The sequence below is a fragment of the Trachymyrmex septentrionalis genome, unplaced genomic scaffold (genome assembly GCF_001594115.1).
Source record: "Trachymyrmex septentrionalis isolate Tsep2-gDNA-1 unplaced genomic scaffold, Tsep1.0 scaffold190, whole genome shotgun sequence".
Lineage (NCBI taxonomy): Eukaryota > Metazoa > Arthropoda > Insecta > Hymenoptera > Formicidae > Trachymyrmex > Trachymyrmex septentrionalis.
In genome coordinates, this window is record NW_017305072.1 from 398,519 (window position 1) to 418,175 (window position 19,657).

The 19,657-nt window shown below is 33.1% G+C and overlaps 1 protein-coding gene across 3 annotated transcripts in view; it reads left to right on the forward strand.

The window, feature by feature from the left end:
- Positions 1-11,585: 11,585 nt before the first annotated feature.
- LOC108747065 (tetraspanin-9-like) overlaps positions 11,586-19,657 on the forward strand; it is a 47,550-nt gene continuing 39,478 nt past the window's right edge. For all 3 annotated transcript variants that reach the window (XM_018484311.1, XM_018484312.1, XM_018484313.1), the window contains exon 1: positions 11,586-11,854. In XM_018484311.1, the coding sequence (XP_018339813.1) occupies positions 11,789-11,854 (66 nt within the window). In that variant the 5' untranslated portion in view covers positions 11,586-11,788. The remainder of the gene's footprint in view (positions 11,855-19,657) is intronic.

A 19,657-nucleotide genomic window follows, 5' to 3' on the forward strand; every position in this document is an offset into this window, starting at 1 on the left:
GATTGTGATTTATATTGTAATCTGACTCTGTATATTTTATAAAATTATAAATAACCACACACTCATCGACTTTGATCGAAATTATCAATCAAAAGGTTAATTTGTTGTACGAATTTTTCATACAAAATAACTAGTGAAAAAAAGTTTTCGAATCTTCAGAAATGTTTTTATTTTATCGCAAATCAATATGTATGAAAAATGCTTATTGTATACAAATAAAATATGTTCTAAAAATTCTTTTTAATATTGATTAAAATTATTACTTGAATATGTATAGGTCAGAAGTCTACTGCAAACAGAGCTATCAGAGAGAGCAAGACGGAGCGAGCAAGAGAGAGAGCTCTCTTTTCTTACACGCAGAGAAGAGTGCAACCCGCTGGATGCCATGGTAGAACTTGCTAAGAAACAGTGTCCAATATTATACAATCGGTATCTCAGATTCTACAAACATAGCTTTACATTTATTGGATGGCAGTAAATTGACCGCAGAACATGGAAGCAACTATGGCGAACAAGACTTCACGTCAACATAGTGAAAATCGTGTTCTAATCAAATCGAGCACGAAGCGAGCTAATCGTCAGAGCAAATCAGGTTAAAAAAATTAATTTACACAAGTAAATAAGAATGAAGTACACAAATATTCATTTCATTCGTATTCATATCATTTCGTATGAATATAAATGATACGATTTTAATAATTTTACTTCGATACGAATTTATTTCTGTACTTTATTTTAATTTATTACCATGCGTAACAAATTTAAAATGCGTGATCTTTTGATTGTTAGTGTACGTATATACAATAAAATACAATATATATTGTACATCTACTTTTAGATGTATATATTGTATTACGAGTCACGTTTCGTATAATAATAATATATTTATTATTTTTCTTGAGATATATATATACATACAGGGTAGGATCGGTATTAAGAAGTACTGCAGGTAATACGAGTACCCTTTATATTTGTGTAACGGTTGGTACTAGTAGTGTCAATTGTTGTAAAAAGATGCATTTGTCTTTGCGACATTCAAATATGCTGCGAAGTTCGATCAAAATTTATGTAATATTTTTATTACTTTGGATATTTATCATATTAACTAAGCAGATTTTTTTATTTTTTACGTTTTTTCTTTTAACTTCACAAAGTTTCCAATCTACATTGAGATAAGATATTTTGTTCTACATGTTAATAAATGTTTATTTTGTAAAGTAAACAATATTGAGCCATTCTAACTTTATAAAGTCCCGACACCATTGTTGATTGATTAGACACGAGAGTTTTTCGGATAGGTATGCATGATCGTGTATTATGAGCATCTCCAATATTTCTTATCGTACACTGAAAAAAGAGTCTGGCAAGGGATCAACCATTATGACAATCAGTATACATTTCTTTAGAAATATATTGTGATAGTACAATAATAAAACAAGCAATGCTAGTAATAGCAGTACTAGCAATACATAGTAGTACATAGCAATACATTAACAATACTTGGCAATATTGCGCGCAATAGGTGACAATACATAGGATAACAATATTAACAATACAATAACAATGCTAGCAATAAAGTGTGTTTTAATACTAAGACACATAAAACATCAATAAATTTATCAAATGGTATGCATAAGATTTTTTTATCTTTCAGAGTGCTAGATATATCAAAATGTTTCGTTAAGGTGTTTATAATCCCGATCCTACCTTAATCATAAAGTTTTCATTTTGAATTTGTGTGAGAAACCATTAAAATCTTTTAGAGTACTTAATATCCACCTTATATATAAAGTATAAGTTTTTTGATAGTCCAATCCAATGAAAAATAATTTTTTGAAAATAGGATACAACTATCTCCATTTTCTTCAAACAAGTTTAATTATATAAGATATTATAAAGGTAAATTATACATGCTCGTATTATTCATACGCTGATTCTACTAATTCAGCACACGATGGAATATGTGGCGCTTTTCAAGGTGGATTACAACGCGAATTAGATATTAATTAATTTACAGTTTGACGACGAGATTCGTAAGCCAACGAAAATGCGAAAAGGGGGATGATCGACTCGTGTTGCATGGTTGGTCATTAAATGGAACCCCTACGTCGATCCGTTCAACAATGCAGGAAACCCTACGTAATCCTCGCGCAATTTGAAGCCGATTTCCCGGAATTTCGGCGACCGAGTTAATGTAGCCGCGTATTGCCGCTCGCAATGGAAAATAATGATGGCTTATGGCAAGAAATAGCAGTTCTCGTTACATTGCAAGCGGCACATATCGTCCGATCACATATGCTGTGTGTATGTGTTGATTAGTTTTACACACTCGCAAAGTCTTCAATCAATCGCGAAATCGGCAAATCAATTAGATGTCCGCGATGAAAATTGATTCAAGGGATAATCTTTCGTCCAATTTATGGAAAAAAGAAGCACGAGCAAGCGAGCGAGTCGAAAGTTAACTACAAGGGCGATTAGAGCAAAGGAGAGGAAGAGGTTGACGAAGGTTCTGCTATGGATATGGTTGCGGCTTACTGCCAACACCTTCGTGTTGAATAACCGCCATCCCGACATCCGTGTCTGTAAAATTGGAAATCGGCGCTAAAAAGATAAGGAACCCTATTTCCGCAAAGACGCTATCGCGAATCGACGATCTTCGATAGTTCTGACTAACTTCCACGATGCAGTTAACGAGTTCGTAATAATATATTCAACGAGCCAGGCCTGCGGCATATTACATACTAGTCCCGGATGCAACGTAACATAAATTGGTCTAGAGAACTAACATATGTAATTTCTCCTAAGAGACTCTTAGTCCATATACTATAAGTGCAAGATTTTTTCAATTATATAGAAGTTTTCATTGAATGATAATCACGATAGGATATTTACTAATCGTAAAATTTTTATCTAATCGCTTTTGTTTGTCACTTTGCTTGTATAATCTCTATGATAATCTCTATGAGAAAAAAATAAGGTCTAAAACGTTTTAACGACTAATAAACCGGTATTGATCCTATTTGATTTTATAACGAGACTATAGAAACTTTTTTATCGATAATAATACATTTTTTACTACCTCACTAGTGAAATAACGGGCAGGAATGTTAACAACGAATTAACTTTGTTGGCTGCGAGCTTATAGACGCGCATGTGAGAGCTAACGAGCTATGCGCAACCGATTCAAATAGCGGACGTAATTCGACAATCGCTAAACTGCCGAACCACGCGAACCGCTACAGGCGCGCTGCATGTTACGAGATTAATATGAAATTAGCACTAATATGTGAATCTAATCATCTGATTACACGGACGACTTCCTGAACGGAACAAAATCGATTCTCGCGTAGCGTCGGTCGCAAATCCCCAGCGGTCTGCCGAGTTGCCGCGTTGATGCATAACGCTACATCGACATAAAGTTAACGTCGTACGCGCTGACTTGCGTAGACGCGATCAAATTTCTTCTCTCATAAAATAGCAACTCTCGCAACGAGGTTATTGCGGTGTACCGTAACGTAGGTACATAATTTTCGCAAAATAATTGCCCGGCATACACATTGGACCGCGTATGCTTCTTGCATCTCCGAATTAACGACACTTTACAAAGCTTTATGATTACTTTTATATGACATCAAAACTCAATTGCGGAAAAGCGAGCGATTGTGGATGATTTGTCATGTAATCTTCTCCTAAAAGAATTTTCTCCTAAAAAGGGAGAGCTAATCATAATCTCTTTACGTAACAATTCATATAATTCATCCGTAATCATGATTTTTTTGAACGGAAAAGTGTGAAATTCGATTAGTTGAAGTATAAACTTTGCAAAAGAGAAAAAGGGGAAAGTGAAAAACTTTTTCAATGACATGTACTTGATTAATCCTCTGTTGGCACACGCTAGAACGTGCGGAATCCCCGAGAAAATCACGAACATACTCGAGCGCTGTGCCAGCATGCGCGTGTTTCAAACTGATTGCGCGATTACCGAGGTAATTATTTATCACTGTTGCAATCGACTGCCGCGAGCAGCACCGCGGAGTATCACCTGAAAAAAATCTACGTTGTATCGCGCCGACGACATAGCGACGCGCAAGCATAAAGTGGAGAGAAAAAAAAAAGAAGGCCAAAATGGCCCTCTCGTGACCCGGCTGCCTTTCATTTACTGGATGGGAAGCGATTAATTATGTGCTCGAAGGTGCGCAACTCTGTTATACTTGGTGACCTGAGCCTGCTTTAAAGTTGAAGTGGGTCAGTTTTAGCGAGATGTTGAACACGATGTTGGAAACGCTTAACAGCGATTGTAAGACATTTGAAAGCGCAAGTTTTAATGATTGATTAAACGCGTGCAATTAAAACGCATTACACTGCATGATTTTGACAGCGCGATTCCCTATTACCATCCTCTACGATGACAAATTAGAGAGAGTCGGACGGCAGATTTATCAATCGATTAATGCACTATTTGTCATACACAAATGGATATTGCAAGCAAATAAGCGCAAAAATGAAGTAATTGCCAATATTTTATCGTGAAACAGATTCGTTTTTATTCGAACGCGTATACATATATGTTAGTAACAAATTCGATGTCGAAAGAGAAAAATATTTGTTTGGGTATCAGGCATAAATGACAAAGTACATATAATAGTATCTGAATTGAGAAAAATTATTAAGAAAAGAAATTTCAGTAATTTTCAGTAATATATCAATTATATCGGTTTTTTTTTTCAAAAATTAAACACCGCATAAATTTTATAAAAAAATATGCGACACTCTCTATATATACGTATACAGATATTATAATAGCTATTTATTATTATTAAATATGCCTAATTATTGGAATATTATAATTTAATCGATTTTCTATTTCGCACACATGCTTTAATAGTTTCTAAAGAGCGACTAAATCACGATTAAACGAATTGAATAATGCCCTTATAATCGCATTTAAATATCGATAAAAGTTAACCGAGAAGAAAATGCGCAACGGTGCGCGTTAATCTCGCAGATTATGAATAGCGTGGGAATATTTTACTGTTGTTCTCATGAATAAACAAATGTTTGATTATCGACGTGCAACGAAATGTGATGCAAACCATAATGTTTAACCATAATGAACGTGCGCGCCCATTTCTTATTTTTTGCGTTTTAACATGTCGTGTAAACGTCTCGCTTTTTCTCACGAATATACCTGTACGCTCGGCCTTTTTTCGCGCGCGAACGATAAAAATGTTTATAATTTATTTACCTATCGATTTCTATATCCAGGGTCAGTTGTGTGATAAAACAAGGTCATGGTGATACTTTTTAACTCTACATCTATTCGTCCTCGAACTTAATGAATGCTATATTAAAAAGTGTGTTACGTGTGTTTAATAATCCGTTGTATTTATTATCACTGAGACATAAACATTCTAATTATACTAACAAGAAGATTATAAAACAAATACCTACATTCTGATTATATAAATCAGAATAAATGCATTTTGATCATATAAATCAGAAATCTGATCATCATAATTGAATTTTTAGTAATTCACAACTAAAATGATAGATTTAACTACTGGCCTAATTTGTAATTGCATTGTTTAAGCTTAAATTTTTGAATTTCAATTAAGACAATCAGATTTTTTCCAATCTTCATACGAATATGAAAGTTCAATCATCATAACGCTTTAACTTTTGTATGTGGAATGAATTAATCAGTCCAATATCCAACAATTATAGGCTTAATCAATTAAATGAATTGTTATCCACGTAATTGCTGCTTACAAAAATATAAAAAATTTAAATATTTTTTAGTATAAGGATAAAAAAATCTTATGCATATCATTTTGATTGTTGATGTTTTATGTACCTTAGTATTGAAATTGATTTTAATGCAAATGTTGAAATGGTGTCGGGTGCTCTTAAGACCCGCTCAGTGTTCATATTACCCTCTGGATAGATTAATATAACCATCCTTAAGGGTAATATGAGCATAGGAAGTTTTTTGTAAGAAATTATACAGAAATGAAAGATTGAAATACATATATTATATACACACACATATATATATATGTACATGAATATATATATACTTTATATGTATATATATTTATTGCATATATGAAAAATTTTATTAAAATAAATGCCAATCAAATGTTTGGTTAATATAAGCAAAAAATAATCTTACATTTACAAATATTTAATAAGTATTATATATTTAATAAGTAAATGGTAACAGTTTGGTAATTCTTATTATATGTAAAAATAACATTATTTTTGGTTATATTAACCAAATATTTAATTAGCATTATTTTATCATACATTTAATAGCTATTATCAAACTTTAAGGGAGGCCACTGCTAAAAAATGTACACAAATGTATTTCTAAAGAAATATATTGTATACTGATTGTCATAATGGTTGATCCCTTGCCAGACTCTTTTTTCAGTGTACCATAATATTGAAGATGCTCATAATATACGATCATGCATACCTATCCGAAAAACTCCCGCGTCTACATAATCAATCAACAATGGTCTCGGGACTTTATGAAGTTAGAATGGCTCAATATTGTTTACTTTACAAATATTAACATGCAGAACAAAATATCTTATCTCAATGTAGATTGTGGACTTTGTGAAGTTGGAGGAAAAAACGTAAGAAATAAAGAAACCTACTTATTTAATATGTTAAAAATTTTCTTATCAAAGAGTAATATAAATCGCCCGTTTTGGGCCCTCTATTATATTTATGCCCTATATATTTAGTATTTATTATTATATTGTATTTTATAGTTCGAAATATTTGTATTTCACTTTTATACTCAAATTAAATCAGTGTATAACGACTTTAATATGCACCAGTGCGCACTAGTGCTTCTAATCGAATTCGCTATTAATTTCAAAAAATTTCGAAAATTACTCGCGTTATTTTGATAAAATTTTAAATACATTTAAATATACAGGGTGTCTCTGCTTATGTAGTGCCAAAACTGCTACAGCGGCTTTAGCACATGGAAACAGGTTGAAAATGTCTGGTTGTTATTGTTATAATAAACATTAAACAACATTTATTATGATTCATATTTTTTTTCAATTTGATATCCCGTAGCTCCGAAACTTTTCGGAATCGGACATATGTTTATTAGACATTTTCGATTTGTCCCCAAATATTAACATGCAGAACAAAATATCTTATCTCAATGTAGATTGGGGACTTTGTGAAGTTAGAGGAAAAAACGTAAGAAATAAAGAAACCTACTTATTTAATATGATAAATATCTGAAATACATAAATTTAGATCAAACTTCGCATATTCGAATGTCGCGAAGACAGATGCATCTTTTTACAACAGTTGGAACTACTAGTATCAACGGTTACAAAAATATAAAGGGTGCTCATATTACCTGCAGTGCTCATAACATCCGATCTTATTCTATATATTCGAAATGATTTATAGCAAACTCGATTGGACGCACTTAGTGGGCACTGGTACACATTAAAACCGTCATACACAAAATAACGTAGAAATATGTTTTGTATATAAATATAGAAATCGGTTCCATGTGCTAAAGCCGCTGTAGCAGTTTTGGCACTACATAAGCAAAGCAGAGACACCCTGTATATTTAAACGTATTTAAAATTGTATCAAAATAACACGAGTATAGTTTTAGAATTTTTTTTGAAATTAATAGCGAATTCGATTAGAAGCACTAGTGCGCACTGGTGCCCATTAAAGTCGTTATACACTGATTTAATTTGAGTATAAAAGTGAAATGCAAATATTTCGAAATATAAAATACAATATAATAATAAATACTAAATATATAGGGCATAAATATAACAGAGGGTCCAAAACGGGCGATTTATTACTCTTTGACAAGAGAATTTTTATGTTTTACATTACGAGTTTTACATTAATAAGTATAGTCAATGTAATTTTACAATATTCATAAAGTCTATTGTGTCTATCACATATCGTATTACATTGGCTGTGTATACACATATCATGTTTTAATTATTAAAGCGTATGAGAAGTAATAATGACGTAGCAAGATTTACGAGCCTTTTAGATAATAATGATCGCAATTTTTATATTTTTAATTGTCTTCCAATGTTTAGTGCAATTTCTATAATCATATTCAATATATTTGACTTAGTTTAATATTGAAAATGCTCTAGTAGAAATCAATACATTGATTTTATCGTTAATTGCAATTGTTATATATATCGTTATATACATTGCTGTTTCCAGATAAATCTAGCATTAAACATTAATAACTTAGTTTATTATTGTGTAATTTATTATTATATGTAAGGTAAATTCGAATAAGATTTAAGATGACCATAGGTCTTCTTAAAGCTTTTAAAATGAGTGCAAAAATTTCTCAATTATTGAAGAAATTAGTCTATAGCCGTCTTTTCTGTATGATCATAATATTCGAGTTTACCCTGTAACCTATTATTACTTCATTTTGTATCTTATATTTTTTTATAAGTTTGGATACAATTATACTCCACGGTACATAATATTTTTTGCCTTGTTATTTTATAAAATTCGACCTTTATACCTTTATCTTTCCTTAGCCTGATTAATTTTTTTATTAAATATTAATTTTATTAATTATATTTCTTGTTAATATTATATGTTGATTAAATTGTCAATTACCATATATAAGTATCTTTAAATTTTAATTAACTCTTGCAATGGATTGGTAATCAGTTGCGCATTAGCAAACTACTCAGCGTATAATTAATATCTTAGCTTATTATTGTCACGTGACAGGCTTGCAGCTGGTTTAAGTGTACTAGAGATAATTATCTCGAATAATTCCGGTAGTACAGCAATTGCACTGAATTATTCTCATTGTGCGCGGTTTACAAATGCATAGATACAAGTGATACTGTCCTGCTACAAAGTACTGTGTTTTTATGGTGATACCAGGGATAAATAAAACGTCATGCATACAGTCGCCTGGTTGGCCATACGAACATAACAGAAACAACAATTATCTGGTTCCCTCTGGCATCCGTTCCGGAAATGATGGTAACCATGTCTCGTTTCCTTCCTTCCTTCCTACCTTCATGTGCCTCTCTATCTGCGCCTCGTGCGTGTAGAATCGATCGACGATTAACGTCGGCCGACCGAGCAAAAGGATTACGGTGTGTGATTGTTTTATTTATCACGCAAGGTATTTTTATCGTTTGCGCAACAGCAGGAAGCGGATGAAACGCGTCGGAGAAAAAAATAGGTGCTTAGAGAAAGAAAAAGAGAGAAAAAGGGTGTGGAAGGTAGGTAGAAAAAAAATTATCGAGAATAATAAAAGGTAATCTGTGAGTACACATATGAGAACAAGGTGAACGAATGTTAATTATTCGCGTCCGGTGCGAATAAAAATTGTTCACGTATTCACCAGCTGACCAATCGGGACGTAAAAATATCGTTTCAAAAGAGAAATTGGTTCACTTAAGTGTTAAAGCGCTTAGCGGTTTTATGAATTTAAACATGAAAATTACGCGTTCACGCTGCGAAATGGGCTGGGAGGAAGTGGAAACATATGAGAGAGAACTGATAGCGAGATAATAAAGAATGGCAATTCGTTTCAGAGATGTAATAACAGTAATTATGATCTCGCAGCGTTATTATCCCCTACATCCGTTTTCGGAGGGAACGTTTATGAGCGCGCGTGACTTTGCTTCCTCTCCTTTTATTACGAATCGATTCATATGAATTCCCTTAAATCAGCGTACGTGTCGGGATAAGTCCCTCTCTCTGCATGTTACGTACATCGATAGAACGTGATAGTATCTGGAGTCAAAAAGAGTCTTTATTGAGGGAACTAGATATTTCTCGAAGCAATTCAAAAGATAAAAATAATAATAATCTGTTTTTATAGATATCAAAATCTTATATATACATATATAATGTATAAATCATTCACACATTGGCGGGTCTAGAAAGTGAAAGGAGGGAGCTATTGGAGGAGGCACGCCGCAAATGAAGTTTTTTCAAGGTCAAATATGAAAAGATACAATATTAAATTATTACATTGAAAAAGTATTATTTAAATGTATAATTTACAAAACGTTTTATTTTTAATAATATTAACACAAAAAATAGTATAATGAAATCTGTTTCTTATATCTAGGAGTTTTAATTAAAAACTATATAAAAATATTAAAAATGTATATAACATTTTACAAATATTTTACAAAAAGAGAAGATTCCAAAGGGAGAGAGCTCATTGTCGCCACGGCTTCTCTCATGGATCCGCCAATTCCGCATTCGCACATACGTTCAATTAATACATTTACATTATAATCCAATGTTTATCTAATAAACGACTAATGTTTCGTCGTTTATGATTAACATTTATATTATGATAATGAAAGCGTTGATATCCGTTCAAAATGGGGAAGCTATAGCAAACTTCAATTTAAATCACGCTCGGAATTGGCTGCATTCCCGGCTGCTTTCTCCGTTGAACGGTATTTCCTCTATCATCGACGTTTACGGGTCGCCCGGCGCGTTTGTCAAAACAGGAACGCGGACCCCTAAGAGCTATCAGTGGCTTCCCTACGTGCGAAGGGTGCGAAGCCGAACGTCGATTAACGGACGAGTTAAAAAGATTATCGTGTCGGTCGCGTCGGTTAACTGAGTGCAGCTAGAGTAATGTGAGAAACCGAGCATGTCATCCAAACGCTCGTCCACCCAGAAAATTACGGCGCCGCGCCGTCGTCTTCGTCGTTCGTTCGTTCGTTCGTTCGTTCGTTCGCTCGTTCGTCCGTTCATTCGTTCTTTCGTTCAGTCCGCCCGTCCGTTCATTCGTTCATTCATTTGTCCGCAACCTGAATTTATTCCGCGCAATTACCGCGATAAGGGTCTACCTTAATAATCGTTCGTTAATCGTCATCCGCCCGTTTCCAACCTCGCCCGTTCCGTCATCCTGACTCCCAGCCGCGGCGGGAAATGGAGAACATCCTGCCTGAGCATACATCACCGACCGTTTGGGAAATGTATTAAGGACGTCACGGTCGGTTAACGCAATTTAAATTTACAATAACGTACGGTATGATCTTTTAGTAACCGGAACTGCTATTCAAAAGTAATGTGTTACCTATGTAGAAACTTCATTTCGGATGAATGAAATAGTTAATAATATATTATCAAAGTCAAATGCGCCGTATATATGGCACATAATATATCTAAAAAAAGTAGAATATTTTACCTTAAAAAGATATATTTTTCATATATTTTGATTTTTCTAACATGTAACTGAAGAAATTTAAGTATCCAATACAGAGCAGTGTGTAGTGTAACTTTTTTAAAGTTTATAAAAGATAAACCTGAACTTAAGTTTCTTAACTTTAAGTTTATAAGACTATTTTTCTTAAACTCCTGAAATATTACTAAAATATTGCCGCAGTGAAAAAAGTCTTCAATTCAAAACATTTAATATTAATAATTTATTTTCAAGATTTCGACTGAAGTATGTATACATAAATCGAATAGCAGTTTAGTGTGTATACTGCATATATATGCGTGTATTATACGGATACCTTGGCTTCAGGTTCACATGGTTACGTCAGTAACAACATTTGCGCGCAAGAGCGTAACACGAGTAAGCCTTTAAGGAAATGTCGACCAAAGAAGTGACAATTAGCGTCGTATATAGTACATAAACTGCCTGTGGTTTGGTGTCTCAGAAAAGCCCTTTGAATACGACGTAGTAGCGTCAACACCTAGAATAGAATGATCAAAGAACCCGAGCAGCGCACATTAATCGGTGATATTATTCGAGACAATGTCTAGTTGTCAGAACGCGATAGAAAAAAAATGTAATCCTGATATTCTTCGGAGGATATCTGAGGTTTGGAACTTATATAACTTTTCTTTTCTTTCGTTGGATTCGATTAACTGGCGAATCTTAATTGCTGTTCTTCTTAATGAGCGATATATATACACATTCCCGATAACGGTAACTTTGATTTCGTCGTTAATATTTTATGATCTACTATAATTAGCAATTAACGAAGTCGGGAATACTCACGAGAATACTTCGATGCGAATGCATGAAACAAGAGATATACCCTACTAGAGATTATTGATTCTGGGTTGTTATACATGTATATACTTAGCTCGAATGCGAGTCTTTAGTAAGCTATTCAAGAGACGGGTCTTTACATTTAGTAAGCTATTCAAGAAACAGAAACAATCTTAAGGTTTACATTACAATATTTATGACTACATATTTATTATATCACAGTGCATCTAGAAATAATGATAAGATTCTATATTGCATAGGAAATAAAAAGTCTATTAAATATTTTAATAGATTTAAATTTACCGAATATTATATATATATATATATAATTTTATTATGCGTAACAATCTCTTTTCCCGTGAATTTTGAACATAAAAATTTTATCTTATATTATTAATCTGCAATTTGCATAAGTGTGAGGCGTGTGAGCATACAGGGAATATTACGGAAATATCTAGTTCTTTTATCATTATGAAATATTTGGAAGCGTAACAGTAAACATGCGATAAAAATCCGTGAATATTAAACGAATTGCCCTCTACGGCCACAACTCCTTGTTTAAAAATATCAAGACGAATACCTACATTAGCGAAACGATTATGCGGTTGTTGCAACGTGCTCGCGTAGCGTCGCATGAAAGTGCGCGCGTGCCATAACAGGTGAAGCGTAAACTTCGTACTTTGCACCTGGTAAATATTTGACGAAGTTGGCGTGCGGAGCATGGCAGGATGGTTGATACGTGTACAGTACCGATACGCCAATTTCTCTCTCTCTCTCTCTCTCTCTCTCTCTCTCTCTCTCTCTCTCTCTCTCTCTCTCTGTCTCAAGTTCAGAAAGCAGATGTGCAGCGATATACGTTTCTCGCGCTTGCAATCGGGCTAATCCAATTTGGCCGCGAAATCGGAATCAATGTCAAATACCCATAAACGCGACATAACAGCTTAGGGACGGTCCTACGTTATCCGCGCGACAGTCGGCGGGAGATAGAGTTGTTCTCTCGAATCGCCGCGCCAATCCTACGTGATATCCTAGCAAGGGAATCGATATCCGAAGCACAGACTGCAGCTGCTCGAGCCGAAAAGCTTCGCCGATAATTGAACGCGTCGCTCCTCTCCGCGCGCCGAGCTTTCCTATGAATCGATATTATCTGTCTTATATATCCGGCAAAACGTCGAATCACCCTGCACGGTCTGTCGGAGGGTTCCGTTTTACAATCTAAACCTCGACCTAGATCTCTCCCGACTTTCGATTTTCAGAAACGATTATAAGAAACATCCACAAGAGAAGAGACGAGCGTAAAAAGTTGCATCCATGGCGCGCTAGTTGTTTTTTTATGTCCGCATCATCGCGTTGGTAACCACCCCACCTTGGGATTTCGAGCGTTAACCGAAGCACAATCTTTACGATCTACTTGTTTCTCGACTTGGAAAAGCGTGGGAAGCGAGGGAGCTAATAAGAACTCGCATTTTCCGTGAATGTTCTTTCTCTCTTTTTCTCTTTCTGTCCGTCGCTTTTCTTTCATCAAATTTCGTTCAAGCGTCTCTACTGCAACAACTTGCGAAGTAGTATGTTTGTTTTTCCACGACGGCGAATTCCCGACGTCTTCGCTCTATATCTTACCGCGTAAACTAAGACCAGTCGCGGCCATTCTTCGCCCTGGCCGATTTAATTTCGAAACATCTAATTCGCGCACTGATTACAGCTTCGTCCGCTTCGTTCGAACAATGGGCAATTCAGTCGAGAAGAAAGGGTACTAACTAATGTACAAAGCTCGGTCGATCGCCCTACTCGAAGAACGCTCGATGATAGTGAGACAGAGAAGAAATGCGCATTCTGAATCTCTTTTTTTTTCTCTTTCTCATACAAACTTGTAAACGTCCTTAATTATTTTCGCGACTTTCCCAGTTTGCTTCAATCGGGCCTGTTGCAATTGGGTTTTACATCGCTTTACGTTTCTCGAACTATGACTTCGCTGAGCTTGCCGAGCTTGTCGAGATGGAAACATAAAATTGTCTTCATGACTGAAATAGAAATAACGAGGTAAAAAGTACAAACTACGTCGCTTTGTGCTCTGTTAACTGAAAGCGCGTGCATAAGTATTAGTTAAAAAATATTTGTTTAAAATTAAATACACAGCAAGAGTTGTTTATCAAACGATTTTCTTCTTATTATCTAAATAAAATGTACACTTTAAGCTTTGAAAAGTGTTCGAACGGAGTAAAATTATAGATCACAAATGAAAAGGAGGATATTAAAGAGGAGTTGATTTCTGCCTAAAAAGGTATAAGTAAAGAAAATAGAGTTTTTTTTTGCAGATTTTGATCTTTTGTCTACGACGAAGTTATTAAAACTTTCGTGGCGTTGGTAACACCTTGAAAATTAAGCAAGAATATTGAAATTTGGATAAATACATCATGTTCGTATTCAATTTTCAAAGTGTTCCCCAAACTTTTTAATAACTTTATCGTATCTAGCTCGGAATATACAAAAAAAAAAACACTGTATCTTTTACCTATATTTTTTTGAGTGTAGAAATTGACTTCTTTTTAACATTCTCTTTTATCAGAATTTATAAAAATATTATTTATACACACTAATCACGGATTTGTGATTTATAAAATAAAAATAAAAGCAGTTTTATGGTTTCAAAAATAAATCAAATATAAATAAAGTGCCTATATGAAATATTTTACTTATATTTAATTCATTCTTGGAGCCACAAAACTATTTTTACTTTTATTTTATCGATCACAAATTCGCAATTGTTGGTGCATAATAATATTTTTATAAATTCTGATAAAGGGGAATGTTAAAGAGTTTCTAGACTGAAAAGATAAGTAAAAGGAATAGTGTTTCTTGTAGATTTTAACCTGGATACGATAAAATTATTAAAAAGTTCGGGGAACACTTCAAAAATTAAGTATAAAGTTCATAATATTTTACTCTTCCATAACGTTTTGCTTTCGTTATACGTTATACGGCTGTAATAACACTCGCGGTAATTAAAATAAAGTAGATCAAGTAAACTTGCGTATGTGCTGTAATAAGATTACACATATTGTTCCCTGCATTATTAAAAGTGCATTCATTAGGGAGTTATTAAAACGCACTGTAAATTGAGTTTTGTCAGTATCATATAATTTTTAAAAATGGCATTTTTTTTGCGATTGGAATAATCCTTCGCGGGTTATTTTATATTGCGAGAAAAAAATAGCACACTGAGCGAGATGGATCGAAGCATAATCTAGATCCACTCGAGAAGTGAATACTGAATACATTACAGATCTAATGCAGTTCGCACATAAATTAACATACATCGTTGAGGAATAGCCGTACTGCGAAATCTTCTTAAAGTTTCAATGGGCCGCGAAAACTTTTCGACGAAATGAAAATTTGCTGGAACTTTTCCTAGTGTAGGAGAATCGATCGTCATATCTATATCAGTGTCAGCAACTTTGGCTCTCCTACGTTGTTACGAGAATACTGCAAGATTTGTAAGTAACAAAACGCGTTAACTCTATACTTATCTATTTTATCTATGGAGTTATGTATCAAATCGTGAAAAAATATTTATTATGTAATCGCACAAATATTACACTTAATGTTTATTAAGTTCGCATAATCACTGCAGCACAATCAAATAAAACATTAATTTTGTGCTTTTTTATTGCTTATTATTAATTTATAACTTTATTCGCGATTTTTTGTTTTAGTAAACTTGATAAAGTAGCTGTTTTTTAAATTTATACTTAGCACAGTCACAGAGAAAACAAAACGTTTCTTTTGTGCTATTTTGTTGTCAAGTTTATTGCAACATTCTTAATTCAAAAAATCATTCGTCAACTATCTTGCACTAACACAACAATGTAAAATATTAATATCATTAAATATCTAAATGGATTATATCTTTTTGATTTTGTTATTTGATATTCTAATTTAATTCGATTCTGTTGTTCTACCTTTAACCTTTGAAAACTGTCTCTTAGCTCCGCATCAATAATATTTTAGATTTGCAAATTCAATAAAAATTTTGATACTTAATAGTTTTTAAAGATAAATATGGAGAATATTTGATACAATGCAACGCATTTCACGTGTCACGTTTCAGTTTGTGGTATTTGTTGCTTGGTTGACTTTATATAATGTATGTATTTTATTTACTTTATAAAGCTCTTAATTACGATTTTCAAAGCAATGCTCGAACCTCACTCGCGCCTCGTTCAAGACTCCTGTTTCGTTTCAGCTAGTCTATTTTTCTTGAAATTGCGTTTATGCACCAAGGTCGTCCGGCAAGTCGTTCCCTTTTCTCATTGTTTCCAAATTTTCAATATCTCAGTCCTATCATGGAAGCACTGATGAATTTTTGATCGGTAATCTTATATCTTTTATTTATTTAGTTCCTTGAAAATGTGTTGCATTTGGCAATGCATATTTGATTCTTTTGCTCAAGAAATTTGCTTATCTAAAAATGATTTGTTCTTTTTTTATTCTTAAAGACTAAGTTCTTAGAAGCAGTGTTCATATCTCGTTTATGTCTTGCCTAATTCTTTCTTTTTTTTTTAAAGGCTTGCTCGTACTGAGATGGTCTATCATCACAGAGACAGTGATGGATTTATGATCCACTTCACTTTCTTCCTATTTAGTCTTTTGAAATTAGGATTACCAGCCGTGCTCTTTTAAGGATACATGTACTCTTTTTGAGATTATAAAACTTCTGTTCATTCATTAAAATTATATATTTATAAAATTATATTAATAAAAATTGTCAATAAAAAATTATATTGTAGAAATTCTATTTTATTAAATACCTACATTTAGCGCATAAAAAAATTATACTCCCTCCTTTTAGTCTCTGGGCTATGTGATTCCCATCCGAGTGTCACTCAGATGTCGTTTTATTCTTGTTGCTCAATGAATGTTAAACAAGGATGACGTGATATCAGGAGAGTACTTGGGTGGGAATCTGAACGCGTCCCTAGATGCACTCGAGTGAAGTTTCTGAACGCAGCGGTAGTGACACGAGTCAATACAAATGTCGCTTTACCTTTCTTGTTATTTTATGTAATAAAGAGCAATATTTGATATTGACTTGTGTCATCTAATGAAAAGTCCTCAGGTTAGTGTTTACGTGACAGTTAGTTTCTCTTCTATGAAATATGCAGTATGTGCACGTACTAAAGTGGCTAATGAGCCATTTCCGATCGTGTGTCTTATCGTCTTACCGTCGAAAGTAAATATCGCGTGTTAATGAGTGTCGAGAATGTCGAATTAAACAAAGGGTTTTGAAGGGTTTTGATTGTTTCGATATGTTCATTATTCCGTACGAGATTTGAAACATGATGACTCTGAACAATATCGCATTCACGTCAAGTACGAAGAATATTCAATATCTCCAAGTACGTCCTATTTGGCATATACTGCATGTCAGTTCGTAGCATCTGTCGCTTACCTAAAATATTCTCTGCACTTCATCGTTTCATTGATGTAAATCATAAGTAAAGATTAGGCGTTTTCCAGCAGACACAGTGTAACAACACAATGAATCATTCCATCTTTATTTAACGTTAGTAAACAACAAGAATAATGATTCACTGTGTTACATTGTCCTTACTGCAAAACACTCGTTGAAAACTTAGAGAAACGATGCTCGAGCCTCATATTCTATCTACATCACGATTACTTTTTTTCTCGAAAAATATATTCGCATCGAGATAGCCACAAGCTATTCCCATCGGAATTCACTATTTTCCGTATTGTACATCTTTCCGTTCGTTGAAAGTCAATATCGTGTGCAAACGAGTATCGTGTCGAACGACAAACGATTATCTCGTATACGTTTGTTAGTCCACAATATCATTTATCAATGTCATTAACGTCTTATAAAATTCAATAATAATATTATGGTAATCTAATCTATTTCCTTATTCATCCGGTTGGTTGCGTATGGTGATGTATGCCGCTCGAGTGATAGCGTAAGTGCATTATAAAGTCATTCAAGTGATAGAGATAGTGCGATTGTGTGAAGCGAGCGAAACTAGAAGGATGCGTACCAAGAACATAGAGGAAAAAGATAGCAAAACAATGCTAAAAAAAGTTTGGAAGCAAAGAAGATCCAACAGTTTATCTACATCGTCCGATAAGTGAATTATTTGTTGCATTCCATTTATCATCCACTTATCTTATTCCGATCATGGCATATATATATTCTTAAGCATATCGTTTGTGTGGAGAGCAATTTTTGTATGTCCTACGTTCGCGTAACATTATTACGCTTTATATAAACAAATTGTTGCCTTTTCAGCAAAGAAATTATTATTAACTATTATTTTTGAAATTTAAATTAAAAAATTGACGAGGTGTGTTAGTATAAAATAATTGAGATATAATTTTTCTAAAATGGTGGCACCAACTGAACAATGCAGCGATAATTAATGTAGTAAAATAACACACGAAATATATTACGTTTTTTATATTTTGATTTTTTACTGTATAAACTGTATTAACTATAAACATAAGTTAACACAGTTACTATTTTTATCAAATCTCCTAAAAACACAAAATGGTGACAACAAATAACGATCAACAAAAAAGATATTAAAGTTATGTTTGTAAATATGTATGTTTTATTCAACAGACTGCAGTAGCTGTATCAACCTAGATCATAATAGAAATACATATTTTTTGTAATGGTATAAACATATGAGTTCTTGAAACCTACTAACATTTTTTATTATTAGTTTTAGAAGTTTTAAAATTTTCAACTATATAAAAAATTGTAACATTCGAATTTAGCATGAATATAGTATTATAATTCTATATGGATAAAATGAAAGTGAATTAAAAAATAAAAAAGATTATAGAACATAAAATTATTTTAAAACACCGTACTATTAAAAAATTAAGAAAATGTCCTGAGGTCATGACAAGGGTCACGAAGACTGACATGTTCCAGTTAGGATTAATAAACATGTTACTTTTAATGAGTTATTAATCCTTCGCTTTTTTCGATTTAATTTAAGATAATTTGAAAAGAAGTAGAATATATTAATAATTATTAACTTTAATATTAATAGAAATGTTTATTTGTGAAGCAAGGATATAATTGATTAAGATGCATATTAGAGATATTAGAGAAATCTATCAATACAGTATTGTAACAATGTAAAGGTAATAATCGACTAATCATTTCAACAATCCATAACATGAACGCAGTACAGTTAGATGAAAAACGATCGTAATCAACGATAAGAAATCTACTGACCAAATTATTGATTGAACACAGAGAATTTCTTGAGACTTTAATATTTCGCTTTTCACAACAGGAGTATGATTGCTTCCACTTTAGTGAGCTATCAAAGAACGAACAATATACTTGTATTATAAAAATAAAATGATCTGTAGACCACTAATATAATAGAGGCAATATAAATCAAACATAAAAGAATTCTTCTTAAAAAAAATTGCGGCAAATTTTTAATAATTTTATAATGTAGAATTTATATAATCATATCTGTGTGACATTTAAGAAATTTTACGTTTAGTGTATAATATTTTTATAAAAGTATAAAGTACAATATTTCAAAAATAATCTCTGTGTGTGTGTGTGTGTGTGTGTGTGTGTGTGTGTGT